Here is a 24600-nt window from a genome sequence, read left to right on the forward strand (position 1 = left end):
TCATCGTTGTTCGAAATCCGACCCACTATGGCCGTGTCATCAGTAAACTTGTAGATGGAGTTGGTGCCAAATTTTGCCACGCAGATGTGTGTGAATAGGGAGTATAGTAGGGGGCTAAGTACGCAGCCTTGAGGGGCCCCGGTATTAAGAACTATCGTGGAGAAGGTTTTGTTTATCCTTATTGATTGTGGTCTATGGGTCGGAAAGTCGAGGATCCAGTTACCGAGTGAGGAGCCAAGTCCTAGGATTTGGAGCTTTGATATGAGCTTGACTGGGATTATGGTGTTGAAGGCGGAGCTGTAGTCAATAAATAGGAGTCTGATGTAGGAGTCCTTGTTGTCAAAATGCTCTAAGTGTCGGGCCAGGGAGATAGTGTCTGCTGTGAACCGGGTGTGGCAGTATGCGAATTACAGTGGATCTAGACTGTATGGTGTTGATGTGCCTCATGACGAACCTCTCAAAGCACTTCATTACGATCGATGTCAAGGCCACCGTTGAGGCTATTTTTGCTCCAGAAGCGGATAACCTCCTATTTATCCACATTATGTGTCCACTCACTCAACCTGTCCAACTCCCACTGAAGCATCTCTCACCGCTCACCCTCCAACCTAGCTTTGTATCATATGCAAATTTGGGGGTAATACATTACCAAATCATTAATATATAACGTGAACATTTGGGGTCCATGCACAGATCCCTGCAGTACCCAATTAGTAACTGCCTACCAAGCAGAAAAAGACCCATTTATTCCAGCTTTTTGCTTCCTGTCTCAAGACACTAACCTTAATCCCATGTGCTTTAACTTTACATATTAATATGCTATGTGAAACTTGTCGAAAGCCTTCTGAAAGTTTAAATAAATCACATCCACTGGTTCTCCCTTGTCAACTCTACTAGTTATGTCTTCAAAGAATTCCAGTAGATTTGTCAAGCATGATGGGCTTTGTCAGAGGAAGGTCATGCCTAACAAATTTGAGATGAGGGTAGTGGAGTTGATGTACTCTACATGGATTTCAGCAAAGTATTTGACAAGGTCCCAAATGGGAGACTTATAAAGAAGGCAAATGCACATGGGATACAGGGGAACTTGATGAGGTGGATTCAAAGCTGGCTGAGCGGTAGGATACAGAGGGTGATGACAGATGGCTGGAAGTGACTGGAAGCCAGTGTCCAGTGGCGTACCATAGGGATCTATGCTGGGTCCCCTATTATTCATAATTTATATAAATGACTTGGATGATTACGTGGGGGGTAGGATCAGTAAGTTTGCGGATTACACAAAGATAGGCATGTGGGTAACAGTGAGGCTGAGAGTCTTGGGTTACAGGAAGATACTGACGGAATGGTCAAATGGGCAGAAAGGTGGCAGATGGAATTTAATCCTGAAAAGTGTGAGGTGTTGCCCGTTGGAAGGAGCAATTTGACAAGGAAATACTCAATGAATGGCACCACACTGGGAAGTCCTGAGAAACAAAGCGACCTTGGCGTGTTTGTAAAAAGATCTCTGAAGACAGAAGGGCAGGTTAATAGGGTGGTGAAAAAGGGATATGGTACACTTGCCTTTATCAATCGTGGCATAGATTACAAAAGCAAGGAAGTCATGTTGGAGTTGTATAAAACATTGGTTAGGCCACAGCTGGGATACTGCGTGCAGTTCTGGTCACCACATCACCAGAAGGATGTGATTGCACTGGAGGGGATGCAGAGGCGTTTCCGCAGGATGTTGCCCAGGATGGAATGTTTAAGTTATGAAGAGAGGTTGGATAGGCTTGGGTTGTTTTCACTGGAGCAGAGAAGACTAAGGGGCAACCTAATAGAGGTGTACAAGATTAAGGGAAATGGACAGGGTGGATAGTGAACAGTTCCCTTTAGTTGAAGGGTTGGTTATGAGGGGTACAAATTCGAGATGAGGGGTGGGAGGTTCAGGGGGATTTGAGGAAAACCATTTTTACTTGGAGGGTGGTGACGTTCTGGATGCACTGCCTGGGAGGGTGGTAGAGGCGGGTTGCCTCACATCCCTTAAAAATTACCTGGATGAGCACTTTGGCACGTCTTAACATTTGAGGCTGTGGGCCAAGTGCTGGCAAGTGGGATTAGGATTGGCAGATCCAGGTGCCTTTCATGTGGTGGTTCAGACTCGATCGGCCGAAGGGCCTTTTCTGCACTGTATTATTCTGTGATTTTCCTTGCTGACCGTCTGATTACACCACTACTTTCCAAATGCTGTGCTATGAAATCCTTTATAACAGGGTGGCAGAGTAGCACAGTGGTTAACACTGTTGCTTCACCGCTCCAAGGTCCCAGGTTCGATTCCCGGCTTGGGTCACTGTCTCTGTGGAGTCTGCCCGTTCTCCCTGTGTCTGTGTGAGTTTCCTCCGGGTGCTACGGTTTCCTCCTGCAAGTCCCAAAAGATGTGCTGTTGTGTAATTTGGACATTCTGAGTTCTCCCTCAGTGTACCCGAACAGGCTTTAGAATGTGTTGACTAGGGGCTTTTCACAGTAACTTCACATTAGTGTTAATGAGAGTCAACTTGTGACAATAAATATTCTTATTATAAAGATTATTATTATAATGGGTTCCAGCAACTTCCCTTCTACCGATGCTGGGCTCACTGGTCTATAGTTCCTATTTTCTCTCTACCTTCCCTTTTTGAATAGCAGGGTTAATGGAGAGAGATGCTCTGGAACTAATTGATTACTGGGTCTCCAATGCATGTAGTTCCAATCTCTAATTCTAACATCTTAATAAGCTCAAAAGGTATTTGGGAAAAAGACAAGCAGTCATTCCTTAAATAAAAACAAAATACTGTACTATGGACGCTGGAAACTGAAATTAAAAACTGAAGATGTTGGAAAGACTCAGCATGTCTGGCAACACCTATGGAGGAGAAAGGGTTCATGGGCACCAGTTTCTCTTTAGGCAGAGTGGCACAGCAAGCAGGAAAAACGATATGGAAACCGCCAACCCCAAGGGTGTCTTCTGCAGTATTTTTAGGGACTTAAGAAAAAACCTTAAGGGGCGATTCCCACGATGTTACGCTGGCGGAATGAGGCACCATTTTTGAAGGGCACTCTAATAGAAAAAAACAAAAATGGAACCATCCTCCTCCGCGGGAACCCCCCCCCCCAATGTAGGGGAGCATGGGAGGGAGTTGTAAAGGCCTGCAAATTATGTTTAAATGCATTTATATGGGGATCCTGACATTCAATGTTCGGACGGACAATGGGAGCGAGAAAATCTGCTTGTGTAAACCGCTTTTTAAGATTGCACATTTCCGATCCCACCCCTGAAAGTGGGAGGGAAAACTCTCAATCTTAATCTACGCTCTTGCTCTCTCGCTTCTCTCTCTCGCGCTTGCGCTCTCTTTCTTCCCCCGCCCCCAATGTTTCATGTCTTCAAAAAGCAGTTATTCCTTGATCCGCTTGAGATATAAAGCAGAAAGGTGTAGTCTGAACATGAGGAGAAAACACTTCACAGTGCTGGGATCTAGTTTGGATCTGGCCAGATTGATATACTGGATAAAAGTTCATTACATAAAGCCCTGACTGACTTGTTTTCACAGTAGAATATGCAAATTGCATTCCAGAAATAATAAAGTTGAGAAACTTGACATTAGTCACCAAGAAATGGCTGGAATTTCTTATTAAGGAATTCTTGATACATTTAGAAAATCATAGTTTGATCTGACAAAGTCATCATAGTTTTACAAAAGGGAAATCATGTTGGACAGGTTTATTTGAGTTTTTTGAGGGTGTAACCAATAAGATAGCTAAAGGGGAACCAGTGGATGTGGTAATTTGGATTTCCAAAAGGCATTCAATAATGTGCCGCCCAAAAGGTTGATGCACAAGATAAGGGCTCATGGAGTAGAGGGTAAAATATTAGCATGAATAGACAACAGTTAATGGACAGGAAGCAGAGAGCAGGAATGAACAGCGCATTTTCAAATTGGCAAGCTTTGACTAATAGAATGGCACAAAGATCAATGCTGGGACCATGGCTATTTACAATCTATTAATTACTTAGACAAAGAACTGAGTGTAATGTATTTACGTTTGCTGATGATGCAAAGCTAGATGGAGAATGTAAACTGAGAAGTGGACATTGTACATAGAGGTGAGAAACAAGGTGGCAGATGGAGAATAATGTGGGGAAGTGTGAAATTATCACTTTGGCAGTAAGAATAGAAATCTGAATATTTTTTAAAAGGTGTAACGCTTGTAAATCTTGATGTTCATAGTGACCTGAATGTACTTGCAAAAGGAACAAAAAGTTTGCATGCTGATGCAGCAAGCAGTTAAGAAAGAAAATGTTATGTTGGTATTTATTGCAAAGGATTGGAATACAAGACTAAGGGAGTGTTGCTAAAGTTGTACAGAGCGGCAGTGAAATCACACCTAGATTACTATGTGCAGTTTTGTTTATTTTTATAAATTTAAAGTTCCCAATTTTTTTTCCAATTAAGGGGCAATTTAGCGTGGCCAATCCACCTACCCTGCAAATCTTTGGGTTGTGCGGGTGAGACCCATGCAGACACAATGACAATGTGCAAACTCCACACGGAGTGCAGTTTTGGTATTAAGGAAGGATACACTTTGTTGCGATCAGATGAGGAGAGGTTAAATGACACCCCTCTTTGCCCACCATTTTACTGTAACAGTGGTTTTTTAAAGGGATATGCTCACCAATTTAGAGAGTGTTTAAGTGTTTTCGTGCTATGACTGTAAAAGACAGACAGGTTTCCTTGAATTTATTTAAAAAAGGAAACGAGTTTAGTTTTTATTGCACTTAACCCAGTCTAAGTAACATAATAAAAATGTTCAAGTTTTCACGCACACCTCAGCTTCATACATAACAAAAATAGACAGTGGGGGCAATTTTACGCCCAACGTCTGCGTGAATCATGATGTCTATCCTTTCCAGACAATTATTTTGTACAGCAATGCCCTTTTGCAATCATTTATGAGGTTTACTGACTTGTGATTAAATCTGGTAAATATTAAATTAGAATTGACTACAAGGGCAGAAATCCAATGGGTTCAGAATTTGTAGTGCCTATGCATTTTGTATGAGAATCCCAAATTTCACATCTACTTGATGTCTCGTCACTGATAGCATTCTTGAAGAATCAGATCTACTTTGACGTGCACTGCCAGTTTCTCCCCATCTGTCTTTCTGCTAAAGCCGAGTCCTTTCTGCTTTGTGTAAGCCACATTAGCAGATGTTCTATTCCTTTCTCCACATCAATTTTAAATTTTGTCAGTTCATTGGGATATGTATACTCCCCCTAAACTAATTCCAATCAGCATAAATTGAAACAGATCAAACTGAATTTTTTCAGTTTTCAAACGGTTGATTCTTGCCTGTACTCATGCAGGAAACGGGTTTATTTTTAATTTGTTAATTTTGTCCTGCCTTACAAGAAAATTGCAAATTTCTCTCCACACTGATGGTTTGAGATTAACAGAAAAGCAAATGAGATATTGGCCTTTATATGTCATTAAAGGAATTTCATTGCTCCTTTTTGCCTTTATTGAGTTTTTGCGGCGCTTTGCACCAAGCTAATTGCTTCTGCTAATAAATAATCTAAAATCAATGCTGACAGCAGTTAATTGGCATACAGACTTTATTTCTTAAAGCACTCTGCCAACAACCTTCTTTAAATTAATAGCATTAAGTGCTATGAGGAAATAAATCTGAGGAATTGCCTGTCATTTACTGTCATGTCTAATAACTTTCAATAATGACTGCTGATAGATTTTTGTACATTCCATTATTGAAGTAGGTGCATGTAATTATTCTCCTCATTATATTTAAACAATTAGCAATATTTGACATTTCTTCACTATGAAGCTGTTAAGTACAATTAACAAGCTTTGGGGATTTTGGAATTTTTTGTTCCTGAGCATTTCTTTTCAATTTTCCAAAAGTAAATAGTTTGCACTTTTACCACAGCAGGAATCACCCCCCCCCCCCCCCCCCCCCGACACCAATGGCAATTTACCACAGGTTCATTCAAATTCCATCATATATTTTGTCACACTATTTCAGTCATCTCTGTCATAATTAAATTTACCTATTCATTTTATTTACTCTCAAGTCTGCCAATGTTAACCATCAAGATAGGTAGTGCTGCTGCATTCTTACCCCTGAAGCAGTGCATCTACACCCCCAGTGGTATTCCACCCATTTTTGAACAGGTCTCAGTTTTGCTGCCGCAGTAACACTTCACTGGTATTAGATTCTTCCCACTGCTCGGGAATCTACTTTTTATTTATTTACTTAAAACATTTTTTTTTAGAGTAGCTAATTTGTTTTTCCAATTAAGGGGCATTTAGAGTGCCCAATCCACCTACCCTGCACATCTTTTTGGGTTATGGCGGTGAGACCCACGCAGACATGGGGAGAATGTACAAACTCCACATGGACAGTGGCCCACGGCCGGGATCGAACCTGGGTCCTCGGCGCCGTGAGGCAGCAGTGCTAACCACTGTACCACCCTGCCGCCCTAGCTAGAGAGCCTACTTCGGCACCAATTGAAAAGGAAACCCATTAAACAATTTCTCTTACCCCCTCCCCCCTTTCCTCTGATTCTTGTACTCTTCCTTTGCCTTCCAACGGCTGCCAATTTTCACATTTTTTAAATGTCAGACAGGAGATGGGGGATATTTAAAGTCTCCTGTTTGTCCAAAATTCAACTTGTTTTACTTGAAAGAAAAAGCAAAAACTGGTTGGGAAAATGACCTTGCTCTTTTGTACTATATTATGAATGCACCCTCCTTGGCTAACAAGTCCTGGGGTGGGACTCCAACCTGGAGCTCCTGGCTAAGGCAGGAATTATAAATATTTATGCGCTCATTATTTTGGAATCCCTTTAGGGTCTATCTTGATTTCCCTCCTATTTCTCATCTACATGCTGATTCTTGGCCACATCATTGGAAAACATTTTGGGTTCCAGGTATATGCCAGCAATGTTCAGATCGACCATACCACCACCTCTCCTGAGTTTTGTGCTGTCAGGCTGACTCTCCAACATACAATCCTGGATGACGTGCAGTGTTCTCCCCATAAGCATTTGGCAGACTGAAACCACATTATCCTCACCCCCACTACAACATCTGTACCCTTGCCACTAATTCCATCCCCTTCCCTTGTTACAGTCTTTAGGCTAAACCAGACTATTTGCAAACTCAGTATCCTATTCAACAATGAGCTGATCTTCAATTCCAATATTCCCCTGCCTGGCTGATGATGGGGATGTTTGTGGAGTATTCTCCACCTGTTAGCTGTACAATTGATTCATTACTGTTCCCAACTGTATGTGACAGAACTGCAGAGCTTTGATCCAAGCTGTTGATTGTGGTATCATTTAGCTCTGCATTATAACGACAACTTACATTAGTGTTGTTAAACAGAGTATGCCACTGAACCACATATAAGAGATATCACACATGCTGATCAGAAGTCTATTTTGGGTTTTAAGAAGTCTCTTAAAAGGAAAGAGGTTAGGTGGAGAGATGTAGAGAGGCTATTCCAGAGCTTGGAACCAAGGCAACTGAGGGCGGGGCCACTTTGTTGGGCATTTAAAATTGGGGATACTCAAGAGACCCGAATTGGAGAGACACATATATCTCGGTAGATTGTAGGGCACAAGGAGATTAAAGAAATCAAGAGGTTAGCACTGCTGCTTCAGAGTGCGAGGGACTGGGGTTCAATTCCGGCCTTGGGTGACTGGAGTTTACACTTTCTCCCCGTGTCTGTGGGTTTCCTCCGGGTGCTCTGGTTTCCCCTCAGTCCAAAGATATGTAGGTTAGGTGGATTGCCCATGTTAAAATTGCCCCTCGTGTCCAGGGATATGCAAGTTGGGGTTACTGGATAGGGTAGAGCAGTGGGCGGAGGTAGAGTGCTCTTTCAAAGGTCAACACAGACTTGATGGGTGAAATGGCCTCCTTTTGCTCTGCAGGGGTTCTATGGAGGGGTGAGGACAGGTAGCCATTTTCAAACTAGGATGAGAATTTTCAAATCAAGATGTTGCTTGATGCCAGTGTACGTCAGCAAGCATGTGGGTGATGCAGGAATTAAACTTGCTGCGAGTTAAGACATGGGCAGCAGAGTTTTTGATGACCTTATGGAAGGTAGAATGTGGGAGGCCAGCTAATGCATTGACATAGTCTGGTTTAGAGCTAACGCTGGCATGAATGAGGGTGTCAGTAGCAGATTAACTGAGACTGGGCTGAAGCTGGGTGATATTACAGAGGTAGAATTAGGTAGTATTGAGGAAGCAGGGGGGCTGTAGAAGGACTTGGGCAAAGAAGTGGCAGATGGAATACAATGTGGAAAAGTGTGAGGTTGTGCACTTTTGTAGAACGAATGGAGGCATAGACTATTTTCCAAATGGGAAAAGACACAGGAAATCAGAAGCACAAAGGAATCCCTGTTCAAGATTCTCTTTAGATTAATGTGCAAGTTCAGTCAGCAGTTCGGAAGGCAAATGCAATGCTTGTATTCATGTCGCGAGGGCTAGAATACAAGAACTGCAAGAGATAGAATGGTGGGAGTGATGTCAAATAGACTTTTTCACAGAATACTTAAAATTCCTATAGTGCAGAATGAGGCCATTCGGCCCATCGAGTCTGCACCGGCCCTTGGGCAGAGCATCCTGCTTTGGCCCACGCCATCCTGTCCCGTAACCCATAACTCCTCCTAACCTTTGGGGCACTAAGTGGCAATTTACCATGGCCAATCCACCTAACCTGCACATCTTTGGACTGTGGGAGGAAACCGGAGCACCCAGAAGAAACGCACGCAGACACGAGGAGGAAGTGCAAACTCCTCACTGACAGTGACCTGAGGCTGGAAGTGAACCTGGGTCCCTGGCACTGTGAGACAGCAGTGCTCACCACTGTACCACCCGTTTTCCTTGCGCTGGTGTTCTCACCACCTGCCACAGGCCCAGCCTGACAGCTGTGTCTTTCAGAACTCTGCCTGCTCAGTCAGTAATAATAATAATAACCTTCATTATTGTCACAAATGGGTTTACATTAACACTGCAATGAAGTTACTATGAAAAGCCCCGAGTTGCCACATTCCGGCACCTGTTCGGGACACACAGGTTAATTGGACATTCTGAATTCTCCCTAACAGCATTTCTTTCAGGACTTGTGGGAGGAAACCAGAGCACCTGGAGGAAATCCACCCAGACACGGAGAACATGAAGCAACAGTACTAACCACTGTGCTACCGTGTCGCCGCAGTAGTGATGCTGCAAAGCCACTCTGTGATGGACATTGAAGTCCCCCACCTTGATGACATTCTGTACTGTTTCTGCCCTCAGTGATTCTTTCAAGCTGTTCAACATGATTGGGTACTGATTCATCAACTGAGGCATGGTGAAATTTGGTAATTAGTGGTGCATTTTAAGTCATAGAATCATAGAATTTGCAGTGCAGAAGGAGGCCATTCTGCCCATCGAGTCTGCACCGGCCCTTGGAAAGAGCACCCCCCTTAAGCCCACACCTCCACCCGATCTCAGTAACTCCACTTCACCTTTTTGGATATTAAAGGTAATTTAGCATGGCCAATCCACCTAACCTGCACATCTTTTGGACTGTGGGAGGAAACCGGAGCACCCGGAGGAAATCCATGCAGACACGGGGAGAACGTGCAGTCTCTGCAGAGACAGTGACCCAAGCCGTGAATCGAACCTGGGACCCTGGAGCTATGAGCAACTGTGCTAACCACTGCTACCATGCTGCCCATGAGACCCCATAAAGACTTTATGGGATCTAGAATTAATGTTGAAGATTTCCAGAGCGACTCTTTCTGGACTGTATACTGTGCTGATACTTCTGGTAGCTGTGTCCTATTCTAATGTCCTATCCTAAAGGACATTAACGAACCAGATAGATTTTGACAACAATCCAGTCATTGCATGGCCGCCATTACTAATACTGGTATTTTAGTCCAGAACTCTTTCCCTAGCTGACACATGGTATTTGAACTTGTGCCTTTACTCCAGTAACATAAGTACAATGGTGCTGTAACCTTATTTAGCAAAAATATTATTTTGCTCGATCAATTTGGCATTTTTGTGGCCCATTTATTAGTATCGTTCATCAGTATTTCTGCACCTCCTTTGCCAAGTTCCTTGACTGCCCAGCTTAAAGTCATGCTTAATTTGCAGCCGGACTTCATTGGTAGCTGGTACATGCTACCCTTCCTTCCATGGTTTAGCTCACAAGGCTAAATCGCTGGCTTTTAAAGCAGACCAAACAGGCCAGCAGCACGGTTCGATTCCCGTACCAGCCTCCCCGGACAGGCGCCGGAATGTGGCGACTAGGGGCTTTTCACAGTAACTTCATTGACGTCTACTCGTGACAATAAGCGATTTTCATCTTATCTGTTTTTTTCTGACATTGCATGCATTTTTGAACAGTGCTCTTACTTTGGTAACTGTTACCACCTACAATATGCCCTGGTATTTTCTGTCAATTCTTGACATCATACACTTTTGTTTTAGTGCTATGTCCCTTGCTGCCCAGGACCGTAACACATTTCTCATCACTCCTTAATTCTTAATGAATCTTTTATTATAGCCTATTCTATTCCCAGGTTATTTGTTACCTTGGTTACTTAAGCCAGGATTTTCCACTCCCATTCGCATTGGGCTCATTGAATAGAGTTATTAAATTTATTATGTTTTAATAAAACTATGTTTTTCTTTTTGTTGTTGTTAATACTGGTTTCTTGTTGTTATTTTCTGTTTTTGATATGTTTTGGAAAATCTCAATAAAAATTATTTTAAAAAAAGTTTTAATAAAACTCAAATATTCCAAGTAATGAGGTTACTAGCCAGAGGTGATATGGTCATTATTGCCACATCTAATATTCTTTCCATGGGCAGGTTTTCAATAAAGATCCTGCTGCACTGACACTTCTTGAGCTCATATTTTGTCATTTGCAGTCTATTAATATTCAAACTAGTACTGTATAACTAATGCTTTGAATATGACCAAACTTTGATATGCATCTCTAATATGTGTTTCCAAATAGCTCGAAGAAGTCATGGAAAAGGAGACATACAAGAATGCCAAACTAATTTTGGAGAGATTTGATCCAGAATCCAAGAAGGCTAAAGTAGGTGTTTAAAGCTGGATGTATACATGTTTGTCTTTTTGTTGTTTGTGTGAAAGCAATAGTTTTGTTACTTCAAAAGTTTTTTGCACAAAATTTGTCATGCTTTCTGAAAGCCAGTAAAGGATGAACAAAATATTGATAGAAGGAGAAAATAGAATGAGAGTAAACTAGCAAGAAATATAAAAGGTTTATCAGAATTACTCCAAGATTGTGGAAAATAAGTAAACAGCAAAAGTAAAATGAGATGGGGGAAGTAATGGCCCAAACTTTCCGTTAACGGGGAGAGGTCTGTGACTCAACTTAATTGCTGATGAGCCTTTAGATTCTGAGGAAGTCCTGATGTGCACACATCTGCAATACTTATGTGGGAAGTTAAAATTTCCGATTGCCGACTTTACCCTGTACAGACTGCTCAATGTTTCCTACGACAGTGGGATCAGATGGCCAGAACCACGGAGACTTGGGCTGTTTACCCTGTACTTGCCCTATACTTAAAGCTTTTCATAGTGTTCCCCTCCACCTTTCTTCTCCCTCCTGCTTCCTCCATAAATAGAATTGCCTTATGCTCTCCACCCATTCCTGTCCAACCCCCAAGCATTGTTTAGACATCCACCCATCCTGAGAGTTCTTGCCCCCGCCCCCCACCTGGCCCTCTGCCATCAACAACTGCGTTCCTCCCTTCTTCCCTGTGGAGCTGTCACCGGACGATACAAAGGCTCTCATGTGAAGTTGTAAATGGACAAATTAAAACAGTCCGTGTCGGGCACTCTCTGATGCTGACTGGACGATCTGGGCGAATGGGGAATAAAGAGATGGCAGATATGTTCAACAAATATTTGTGCCTGCCTCCACAATAGAAGACTCAAAAATCAGACCAAAAATAACGGAGAACGGAAGATTTGTGAAGAACTTGAAGTCACTGATATTAGGAAAGAAAAATTGGTCTAATTAATGGGCTAAAAAACTGACAGATCACCTGGACCTGATGGTCTCCATCCGAGGATTCTAAAATATATGGCTGCAGAGATAGTGGATGTACTTGTGTTCTTCCAGAGTTATCTATTTGTGGTACTGCAGGTCAGTTTGTCTGATATCAGTCATCGGGACAATGCTAAAATCTATTATTAAGGAAGTGAAAATCATAATAACGTGAGGCAGACCCAACATGGTTTTCAAAAGGGAAATTCCGTTTAACAAATTCGTTACAGCTTTTTGAGAATGTAACTAGCATGGTAGATTGAAGGGTAGTAGTGATGTATTCTATTTGGTATTTCAAAAGACATTCCGTGAGGTGCCACACAAATTTGTTGCATGAAAGGACCGGAATTCTCCAGCCGCTGGGATTCTCTTTTCCCGCTGATAGTGCAGCCCATCTGCAGGTTTCCTGGTGGCGTGGGGTGGCCTCAATGAAAAATCGGAGGGAAGAGAGAACCCTGCTGCTGATAAACATGCGGCTGGGGGACTGGAGTATCTTGCCCAAAGATATTTTTTTCATGAATATAAAATTGATGAAAGGACAGAAGACAAGTAGGAATAAATGGGTATTTCCAGGTTGCTGGAGTAGTGGGGTGACTCCAGATCCACTGCTGGGGTCTCGGCTATTTAAGATCTATGTCAATTTTGTATGTAGGATGAACGTAATATATTCAAGTTTAGTGATGGTGTAAATCTGGTGAGAAAATAAACTATGAAGAGGGCGCAAACCGTCTGTACAGGTATATAACTAGCTTCAGTGAGTGGGCAAGAAGATGGTAGCCGACGTATAATGCAGGGAAATTTTGTGGTTATTCACTTTGGCAGGAAGAATAGAAAAAACGGTATATTTTTAAATAGTGAGAAACTATTAAATATTGGTGGTTAGAGGGATTTGAGTGTCCTTGTACAGGAAACAAAGCTGGCTGACATGTGCAGCAAGCAATTAGGAAGACAAATGATATGTTGGCCTTTACTTTGAGGGGTTGGAATATAAGAATAAGGAAGTATTGCTGCAGTTGTACTGGGCTTTGAAATTACACCTGCAGTACTGTGCACAGTTTTGGTCTTTGTGTCAAAGTAAGAATATATCTGCCTGAGAGGGGGTGTGATGAAAGTTTGTTAGAATGATTTCAGGACAGGGTGGCACGGTGGTGCAGTGGTTAGCACTGCTGCCTCATGGCACCGAGGAACCGGGTTCGATTCTGCCCCCCCCCCCCCCTTCCCCGGATCACTGTCCGTGTGAAGTTTGCACATTCTCCCCGTGTCTGCGTGGGTCTTACCCCCACAACCCAAGGATGTGCAGGGTAGGTGGATTGGCCACGCTAAATTGCCCCATAATTGGGGGAAAAAAAGAATTGGGTACTCTAAATTTATTTTAAAAAAGAAGAAAAAATGATTTCAGGGATGACCACATTGTCTTATGAGGACAGATTAAGTTGAATTGTCTTATGCTCCCTGGAGGTGATCTCAGTGAAACGTGTAAGATTTTTGAAAGAAATAAAAGCAGAAAATGCTGGATAAACTTAGGAGATCTGGCAGCATCTCTGCAGAGAGAAAAAGAATCAATGTTTCAAGTTCATCTGACCAATCTACAGAATTAAAGAGGGACAGAAATGTAATGAATTATATAGTTGGAGAGGAAGAGGGTTAGGGGTTGGGGAGAATGGAAGGTCAGGAATAGGTCAAAGTTAAGGAGAGATTGACAAAGATGTCATGGACATAAGGCAAAAAGGGGCGCAAACTGTGCCATTAAGGACTGAAGAAGTGCTAATAGTGGCAGTCCGGTGAGGCAGGGGTGAGCCATGTCTCCGTGAAACAGAGCACACATTTGGGGATGGAATGAAGGTATTCCGCAAAGCGGTCACCCAATATGCGTTTAGTCTCCCCAATGTAGAGGAGATTGCATTTGGAGTAGGGAAATTTGGAGGAAGTGTAGGTGGAATACTGCTTCACCTGAAAAGAGTAGTTGGACCCTTGGGCATTGAGGAGGGAGAAGGTGAAGGGCAGGGTGTGGCACCATCTGTGATTGTGTGGGAAGGTACCCTGGGACGGGGATGAGGGGTTGGAGGCGATGGAGGTGTGGACAAGGGTGTCATGGAGGAAGTGGTCCATGCGCAATGCTGCCAGGGGAGTGAGGGAAAGATGTGTTTCGTGGTGGCATCATGCTGGAGTTGGCGGAAATGGTGGACAATGATCCTTTGAATGTGGAGGTCGGTGAGGTGGAAATTAAGGACAAGAGGGACCCTGTCATGGTTCTGGGAAGGAGGGGAAGGGGTGAGGGCAGAGGTGCAGAATATGGTTCAGACAGTGTTAAATGCTCTGTCAACCACATTGGGGGGAACCTTGGTTAAGGAAAAAGGCAGACATGTCATAAATGCTGTTTTCAAAGGTGGCACCATCTGAACAGATATGGTGGAGGTGGAGGAACTGGGAAAATTGGATGGATCCTTACAGGGAGTGGAGTGGGAGGAGCTGTAGCTGTGGGAGTCAGTGGGTTTCTAATGACTATTGGTGGTCAGTCTATCAGCAGAAATGGAGATCAAGGAAGGGAAGGGAGGTTTTGGAGATAGATCATGTGAAGGTGAGAGAATGGTGGAGATTGAAGCAAAATCAATAAACTTTTCCATGTACAGACAAGAGCACGAAATGGCCCCAATATATTCACCGATGTAATGGAGAAAGAGCTGTGGGAGAGGGCATAAATAAGACTGGAACAAGGAATGTTCCACATACCCGCAAAAAGACAGGCTTAACTTGGGCCCATGCAGCAGTACCCATAACCACATATTTTATTTGCAGGAAGTGAGAGTTAAAGGAGAAATTGTTGAGTGAGCTCCAGCACACTCATCCAGGAACTGCACACTTTCCCGTCCCTCTGACCCCACTCCTTTCAATCCCAACATTTATCGTGTAACCCTCTTACCTTCCCCTCTCTGAGTCTGTACTGAGCAAAGGACTCTGCTTCATCCCTATACGCTAGTGTTTTTAAAAAACTTCTTTTTCCCCAGGACCCACTTTTGCAAACTGACTGACCTAGGTCAATGTTTGCTAACGCAGTCTAACCTGATTCAAGGTAATGTTTGAGACACTAAAGTTTTCTTGTTCCAGGAAAGGGAGGGAAAATAAATCACCTAGTTTTTCTGTTCTTATTCACTATCCAGTAGGCTCTGGTGCATTGAATTTATGTCAACATTGAGTGAAGGGGGAGACTATTTTTGCGGGCTGAGTTCGTGGGCTGCGTCCGCCAGGAAGCACAACGCGGCCGCTGCAGGATCCGGCAATGCTCCAGCCCTTATCGGCAGCTAGAGCTGGGAGCTCTACGCTGCCTGGCTGCTAGCCCCCCACGGAGCAGGGAATCAATTGCTGTTTTGCGCCAGTTTTCCTGGCGTAAAACACCCCCGTTTTTACGCCGGCATGGGGACTTAGTCTACCAAACGGTGAATCCAGCCCCATATCTCTTGAATCAGCCTGGTGAACCTCCTCTGAACTGCCTCCAATGCCACTATACCTTTCCTCAAATAAGGGGACCAAAACTGTGCACAATACTCCAGGTGCGGTCTCATCAATGCCTTGCACAGTTGCAACAAGACTTCCTTACCTATATCCAAGCTAGTAAATTACCCCGAACCCCATGCAATCCCAACCTTGTGTTTAACCTTCTTTGTGGCACCTTATCAAATGGTGTCCAGATATATTACATCTACAGGATCCCCATTATCCACTTGGCTTGTTAAGTCTTCGAAGAACACCAGCAATTTCGCCAAACATGACTTACCCTTCATAAAACCATGATGATTCTGATAATTGAGTTTTGACTTTTCAAATGTCTTGATATTAAAATTTTGATTTATAATTGGCTTAAATGCACTTCAAGTACTTAATGCAAGTTTATTCACCCTCAAAGTATACTAATTAGAAAAAAGTTCACAAATATTGATGAATGCTGACAACACTAACACTGACCCATAGACAATTGACAAACTAACTGTTCTGGTTGTCATTAATAGGACATAGAACAGTACAGCACAGAACAGGCCCTTCGGCCCTCTGTTGTGCCGAGCATTGTCCGAAACCAAGATCAAGCTATCCCACTCCCTATCATTCTGGTGTGCTCCATGTGCCTATCCAATAACCACTTGAAAGTTCCTAAAGTGTCCGACTCCACAATCACAGCAGGCAGTCCATTCCACACCCTAACCACTCCCTGAGTAAAGAACCTACCTCGGACATCCCTCCAATATCTCCCTACCTGAACCTTATAGTTATGCCCTCTTGTAACAGCTACATCCACCTGAGGAAATAGTCTCTGAACGTCCACTCTATCTATCCCCCTCATCATCTTATAAACCTCGATTAAGTCGCCTCTCATCCTCTTCCGCTCCAAAGAGAAAAGTATAGTAAGAAGTCTTACAACACCAGGTTAAAGTCCAACATGTTTGTTTCAAACACTAGCTTTCGGAGCACTGCTCCTTCCTCGGGTGAATGAAGAGGTATGTTCCAGAAACATATGTATATAGACAAATTCAAAGATGCCAGACAATGCATTTGTCTATATATATGTTTCTGGAACATACCTCTTCATTCACCTGAGGAAGGAGCAGTGCTCCGAAAGCTAGTGTTTGAAACAAACATGTTGGACTTTAACCTGGTGTTGTAAGACTTCTTACTGTGCCCACCCCAGTCCAACGCCAGCATCTCCACACCAAAGAGAAAAGCTCTAGCTCCCTCAACCTTCCCTCATAAGACCTATCCTGCAAACCAGGCAGCATCCTGGTAAATCTCCTTTGCACCCTTTCCAATGCATCCACATCCTTCCTATAGTGAGGTGACCAGAACTGCACACAATACTCCAAATGTGGTCTCACCAGAGTCATGTACAGTTGCAGCATAACCCTGCGCTCTTAAACTCAAGCCCTCTGTTAATAAATGCTAACACACGATGGGCCGCCTTCACGGCTCTATCCACTTGAGTGGCAACCTTCAGAGATCTGTGGACATGAACCCCAAGATCTCTCTGTTCCTCCACATTCCTCAGAACCCTGCCGCTGACCCTATAATGCGCATTCAATTTTTTCTACCAAAATGAATCACCTCGTACTTATCAGGGTTAAACTCCATCTGCCATTTTTCGGCCCAGCTCTGCATCCTATCAATGTCTCTTTGCAGCCTACAACAGCCCTCCACCTCATCCACTACTCCACCAATTTTGGTGTCATCAGAAAATTTACTGACCCATCCTTCAGCCGCCTCCTCCAAGTCATTGATAAAAATCACAAATAGCAGAGGACCCAGCACCAATCCCTGTGATACACCGCTGGTAACTGGTCTCCAGTCTGAAAATTTTCCATCCACCATTACCCTCTATCCCACACCTCCTTACTTTCTTCACAAGCCGACCATGGGGAACCTTATCAAACGCCTTACTAAAATACATGTATACGACATCAACTGCTCTACCTTCATCTACACACTTAGTTGCCTCCTCAAAGAATTCAATCAGATTTGTGAGGCAAGACTTACCCTTCACGAATTCGTGTTGACTATCCCGGATTAAGCTGCATCTTTCCAAATGGTAATAAATCCTATCCTTCAGGGCCTTTTCCATTAACTTGCCGACCACCGAAGTAAGACTAACTGGCCTATAATTACCAGGGTCATTCCTATTCCCTTTCTTGAACAGAGGAACAACATTCGCCACTCTCCAGTCCTCTGGCACTATCACCGTGGACAGTGAGGACCCAAAGATCAAAACCAAAGGCTCTGCAATCTCATCCCTTGCCTCCCAAAGAATCCTTGGATATATCCCATCTGGCCCAGGCGACTTGTCGACCCTAAGGTTTTTCAAAATTGCTAATACATCCTTCCTCACAATATCTACCTGCTCCAGCCTACCCACCTGTATCAAACACTCATCCTCAAAACATGGCCCCACTCCTTGGTGAACACTAAAGAAAAGTATTAATTCAACACCTCTCCTATTTCTTCTGACTCCATGCACAAGTTCCCACTACTGTCCTTGACCGGCCCTAATCTCACCCTGGTCATTCTTTTATTTCTCACATAAGAGTAAAAAGCCTTAGGGTTTTCCTTGATCCGACCCGCCAAGGACTTCTCATGCCCTCTTCTAGCTCTCCTAAGCCCTTTTTTTTTATAGCTCATTCCTTGCTACCTTGTAACCCTCAAGTGACCCAACTGAACCTTGTTTTCTCATCCTTGCATTCGCTTCCTTTTTCCTCTTGACAAGACATTCAACCTCTTTTGTGAACCATGGTTCCCTCACAATGCCAATTCTTCCATGCCTGACAGGGACATACCTATCAAGGACACACAGTATTTGTTCCTTGAACAAGCTCCACTTTTCATTTGTGCCTTTCCCTGACAGTTTCTGTTCCCATCTTATGCTCCCTAATTCCTGCCTAATCGCATCATAATTACCCCTCCCCCAATTATAAACCTTGCCCTGCCATATGGCCCTATCCCTCTCCATTGCAATAGTGAAAGACACCGAATTGTGGTCACTATCTCCAAAGTTCTCTCCCACAAACAAATCTAACACATGGCCTGGTTCATTACCCAATACCAAATCTAATGCCCCCCCCTTGTCGGCCTATCCACATATTGTGTCAGGATACTCTCCTGCACACACTGTATAAAAACTGCCCCATCTGAACTTCGGCCCATATTACCTCAGTAGGCAGATCCCCTTCGAACTGCCTTTCTGCAGCCTTTAAACTATCCTCGATTAACAATGCTACTCCTCTGCCTCTTTTACCACCTTCCCTACTCTTACTGAAACATCTATATCCCGGAACTTCCAACAACCATTCTTGTCCCTGTTCTAACCATGTCTCCGTAATGGCCACAACATCGTAGTCCAAAGTACCAATCCACGCTCCAAGTTCACCTACCTTATTCTGGATGCTCCTTCCATTGAAGTAGACACACTTCAACCCACCTTTCTGTCTGCCAGTACACTCCTGCGACCTTGCTACCCTCCTCAATACCTCGCTACTCTCAACACTGGCTTCTGGACTGCAGCTCGTTTTCCCATCTCCCCCCCCCCCCCCCCCCCCCCCCCACAAACAGCCATATAAAATTTCCCTCCCAGGGTATTGGTGCCCCTCTGGTTCAGATGCAAGCTGTCCTGTCTGTACAGGTCCCACCTTCCCCAGAATGTGCTCCAATTATCCATGTAACTGAAACCCTCCCTCCTACACCATCCCTGCAGCCAAGTGTTTATCTGCACTCCCTGTTCCTCACCTCGCTAGCACGTGGCACCGGCAACAAACCAGAGATGCAACATGGTTTGTCCTAGCTCTCAGCTTCCACCCTAGCTCCCTAAATTCCTGTTTTAAATCCCCGTCCCTTCTCTTACCTATGTCTTTGGTACCGATGTGTACCACGACTTGTGACTGTTCCCCCTCCCCCTTAAGGATTCTGAAAACGTGGTCCGAGACATCACGGACCCTGGCACCCGGGAGGCAACATGCCATCCGTGAGTCTCTTTTGTTGCCACAGAAGCATCTACCTTTCCCTCTAACTATCGAGTCCCCAATAACTAATGCTCCTCTGCTCTCCCTCCTTCCCTTCTGAGCCACAGGGACGGACTCAGTGCTGGAGATCCGTTCACCGTGGCTTACCCCTGGTAGATCGTCCCCCTCAACAGTATCCAAAATGATATACTTGTTACTGAGGGGAATGACCACAGAGGATCCCTGCACTGACTGCTTCCTACCAGCCCCCCTCACCGTCACCCATCTATCTTGATTCTTCGGAGTAACTACATCCCTGAAGCTACTATCTATGACCACCTCAGCCTCCCAAATGATCCGAAGTTCATCCAGCTCCAGCTCCAGTTCCCTAATGCAGTTTCTGAGGAGCTGGAGATGGGTGCACTTCCCACAGGTGAAATCAGCAGGGACACTGACGGCGTGCCTCACCTCAAACATTCTGCAGGAGGAACATTGCACTGCCTTCCCTGCCATCACCTCTTGACAAAACAAGAAAAAGAAAGAAAGAGCTTACCTGTTATTCACTCTACCCCTTAGGTTAGAGGAGGTGGAAGGGTGGGGGACACTACAAGTGTAGTGTCTAGGGTTTAGGAACCGCCCAACTTAAATACAGGTAAAAATAAAACACTTAACCAGCCCTGCATGAGAACAGCAATCAGCTGTTATGGGCCCGCTCAAACAATTTAAATCTTTACTACTTACCCAGCAGTCACTCTGTCCTCACGCCGACCGGATTAATCTGACAAAATGGACATTGAAAATATTTTCTGAAATATTCATTATTTTCTAAGATATTCAATTGTGACCTCGTGATGTGCTCATGTCTCACCCAACCAGAAGACATGCAGTCACTTTGTGGAGACTGTTGTTTCCAAGAATGTAACTCTTGCTGCAATGGCAGCCGATTCCCTCCCAGTGAATGTGCCTCCATGCCTTCGCTGACACACACGCTTCTGGCCCCTCAGCAGCAACCACATAGCTTGAAAATCTTCTGCAATTTGTCTGCATGGGTACATTGCCTTGGTTGTATTGTTGCTGTCATCACCAAGACCACCACAACAAAAACACACACACACACACACACACACGCAATCCTTGTTCAGGTTTGTGTTCACTCTCCATGGGCTCTGACTCTCTCATCTACTAAGCATAGTCTCCTTCTGTGTCATGAAGGTCCCTTTATGCTGCAGCATGGTCTCCTGGGCGGAAGGGGAGAGTATGGTCACCTTGATGTCGTCCACTGGACCACTATTCTGCATTGGGACACAACACATGGGGTCCATGTCCATGGGATGGAAGTGCACAGATCGCAGCTGGGCAAACCCTTGGGTCGCAGCTTTTGGCCAGGAGAGGTTGAGGAATCTGCCAAACATTTTGTGGCTTAGATTTTCAAAGCGGAGCCACCGCCTGAAGAGGTTGGTGGTGGTGATGAGTTGGGGGGAGGGTTACAGGAAATCCATCAATTAATTGCTCTCTCTGGAGGACTGGATAGAAATTTTAGGCAGGATTTCCCTGCAAGCTTCTGAATGCTGATGTTGGGAAACTACATTAACAGCTGATGGATTCAGAACACCATGACTGTTAGCTCCGCAACCCTCCTGTGCTTCTGCCATTCCTCCCGTCTTTCGTCTTCATTCTCCTTGTTCCCTACTCCTGGAGATGCCATGTTCGTTATTGTATCCCGTGCCTTCCTTCCGGCTCTCATTTCCCTGCCCCCTCCCTGGTTCTCCTCTCTTTGTTCCCTATCTCTTCCCTCTTTCCCCCCCCCCCCCCCCCCCCCCCCCAACTCCTGTGGTTCACCTTTCTTCCCTCTTAGGTTTAGCTGACCCCGCCCCCCCCCAACCCCCTCCCGGTCTATCTCTCCCTCTCATGCTTTGGCTACTTTCCCCTGATTCTTGGCTACCTGGCTATTCTTCCTCTTGTTTGTTAGCCACAAACAGGTCCCGGAACAATTGCATAATGGCTCCCACTTTCTGTGGAAGCTGTCGTCTGACCTGTTGATGGTGAATTTGATTTTCTCCATTTGGAGAGATTCCGAGAGGTTGAACAGCCAGTTTGCAGCTTTGGGTGGTGCTGCTGACCCCCAGCCAAACAGGATTCTACGGCGGGCGATCAGAGAGGCAAAGGCAAGGGCGTCCGCCCTCCTCCCCAGGAATAGATCTGGCTGGTCCCAAACCCCGAAGACGACCACTTTCGGGCATGGCTCCACCCTCATCCCCGCCACTTTGGACATTGCCTCGAAAAAGCCTGTCCAGTACCCTGCAAGTCTGGGGCAAGACCAGAACATGTGAGCGTGGTTGGCTGTGCCTCCTTGGCACCGTTCACACCTATCCTCCACCTCCGGGAAGAAACTACTTATACGGGTTCTTGTTAAGTGGGCTCTATGTACCACTTTTAGCTGCGTCGGGCTGAGCCTTGCGCACATGGCGGTGGAGTTGACCCTATGCAGTGCTTCGCTCCAGAGTCTCCCACCCTATCTCAATCCCCAGGTCTTCCTCCCATTTCTTTCTTGTTGTGTCCAGTACAGTGTCGGCCCTTTCTATCAGGGGCTGGATTAGCTCACAAGGCTAAATCGCTGGCTTTTAAAGCAGGCCAGCAGCACGGTTCGATTCCCGTACCAGCCTCCCCGGACAGGCGCCGGAATGTGGCGACTAGGGGCTTTTCACAGTAACTTCATTGAAGCCTACTCGTGACAATAAGCGATTTTCATTTTCATTCATTTCATTTCATTTCATCAGTCGGTCATACATGTCACTACAGTTTCCTTTGTCTACATTCACCTGAGGAAGGTGCTGCGCTCCGTAAGCTCGTGTTTGAAACAAACCTGTTAGACTTTAACCTGGTGTTGTAAGACTTCTTACTGTGCTGCTTTGTCTAGTATGCTTGCGTCCAGTAGTTCTTCCAGTAGTGTCTGTCGTGGTGGTTGTGGGTACGTCCTTGTCTCCTTTCGTAGGAAGTCTTTGAGCTGTAGATACCTTGGCTCGTTCCCCCTGGCTAGCTGGAATTTTTCTGTCAGTTCGTCCAGTGTTGCAATCCTGCTGTCCGTATATAGGTCCCTGACTATCAGTGCCCCTCCGTCCTGTCCCCACCTTTTGAAGGTGGCGTCAGTCAGTGCTGGTGTGAACCTATGGTTGTTACAGATAGGAGCTTTGTCCGACATTTTGGTCAGGCCAAATTGCTGCCGTAGTTGGTTCCAGGTTTGGAGGGTGGCTATCACCACCGGACTGCTGGAGTGTTTTTTGTGCGGGGATGGGAGTGCTGCCATGGCGAGGGCCCGGAGGGAGGTCCCCATGCAGGAGGCCTCCGCACGCACCCACTCGGCCTCTGGCTCCTGGATCCATCCCCTTACTCGCTCGGCTGTTGCCACCCAGTGGTAAAATTGTAGGTTTGGGAGGGCTAGCCCCCAACTGGATTTTCTTTTTTGTAGGACCTCTTTTGGGATCCTAGCATTTCCCACCCCCCCCCCCCCCCCCCCCCCCCCCATACGAAGCCATGATTAGCCTGTCCAGCGCTTTGAAAAAGGCTTTGGGTATGTAGATCGGAATGAATCTAAGTAGGAAGAGGTACCTGGGCAGTACGTTCATTTTGATCGTCTGGACTCTCCCCACGAGGGAGAGTGGGAGTGTGTTCCATCTTTGCAGATCCTTTTTTACTTCCTTCGTCAGACTGGTGAGGTTCCATTTGTGGATCCCTTTCCAGTCATGGGCTATTTGGATCCCCAGGTAACGGAATTTGTGTCGGGCTTGTTTAAACGGCAGTCCCGTTAGTGCTGCCCCCCCTACTTGTGGGTGTACTGGGATGATCTCGCTTTTGCTCATGTTGAGTTTGTAGCCCGAGAAGGCGTCAAACTCTCAGGAGCACGATGATTCCGTCCATGGGTCCGAAATGTAGAGGAGCAGGTCATCTGCATAGAGTGAGACTCTGTAGCGCGATTGCTAGTGGTTCGATCGCTGGAGCGAACAGCAGCGGGAACAGTGGGCATCCTTGTCTGGTGCCCCTGTGCAGGTGGAAGTATTGGGAGTTGGTATTGTTTGTCCGTACTCTCGCCTTGGGAGCGTTGCATAGGAGCTTTACCCAGGAGGTGAACCCTGTTCCAAACCCGAACTGCTCCAGTACCTCTATGAGGTATTTCCATTCGACTCTGTCGAAGGCCTTTTCTGCATCTAGGGAGACGAGCACCTCTTGTGTTCTCTCCCCGGCGGGGGGTCATTATCACGTTCAGCAGGCGCATGATGTTGGAGTAAGCTGTCTACCTTTGACAAAGCCCGGCTGGTCCTCTGTGACCACCTCAGGTACACAGTCTTCTAGCCTTTTGGCTAGGATTTTGGCCAGTATTTTGGCATCTGCGTTCAGCAGTGAGATGGGTCTGTATGACCCACATTCCGTTGGGTCTTTGTCTTTCTGAGGTATCAGCGAGATTGAGGCCTGTGCTAGCGTAGATGGCAGTGTGCCCCGAGCTAGCGAGTTTGTGAACATCTCCCGCAGGTGCGGGACCAGTGCTGTCGCAAATGTTTTTGTAGAAGTCCGCTGGGAATCGGTCCGGTCCCGGCGCCTTCCCCGCCTGCATGGAGCTAATGCTGTCCATGATCTCTCCCAGTGCTAGTGGTGCTTCCAAGCCCCATTTTCTGCCCTCCCCCACGACTGGAATGTTCAGTCCATCAAGGAACTGTTTCATCCCGGACTCCCCCATTGGGGGCCCTGAGGTGTATAGCTCTTGGTAGAAGACCTTGAAGGATTTGTTAATCTTTACTGGTTCTGTTTCTAACGTGCCTCTGGTATCCCTGATTTGTGCAATTTCTCTGGTGGCTGCCTGCTTTCTCAGCTGGTGTGCCAATAGGCAACTGGCTTTGTCTCCGTGTTCGTACAGGGTCACACGTGCCTGGCGGAGTTGGTGCACTGCTTTCCTGGTGGAGAGCAGGTCAAAGTTCCTTTGTAGCTCTTTCCTCTCCGCCAAGAGCTCTACGGTCGGGGCCTCGG

General features: G+C 45.4%; 1 protein-coding gene across 3 annotated transcripts in view; it reads left to right on the forward strand.

Annotated features, from left to right (window-relative positions):
* lnpa (limb and neural patterns a) overlaps nucleotides 1-24600 on the forward strand; it is a 149199-nt gene that overhangs the window by 60058 nt on the left and 64541 nt on the right. For all 3 annotated transcript variants that reach the window (XM_038789344.1, XM_038789346.1, XM_038789345.1), the window contains exon 7: nucleotides 11054-11137. In XM_038789344.1, coding sequence (XP_038645272.1) covers nucleotides 11054-11137 — 84 coding nt within the window. The remainder of the gene's footprint in view (nucleotides 1-11053; nucleotides 11138-24600) is intronic.

The sequence above is a fragment of the Scyliorhinus canicula genome, chromosome 2 (genome assembly GCF_902713615.1).
Source record: "Scyliorhinus canicula chromosome 2, sScyCan1.1, whole genome shotgun sequence".
In the NCBI taxonomy this organism is placed as follows: domain Eukaryota; kingdom Metazoa; phylum Chordata; class Chondrichthyes; order Carcharhiniformes; family Scyliorhinidae; genus Scyliorhinus; species Scyliorhinus canicula.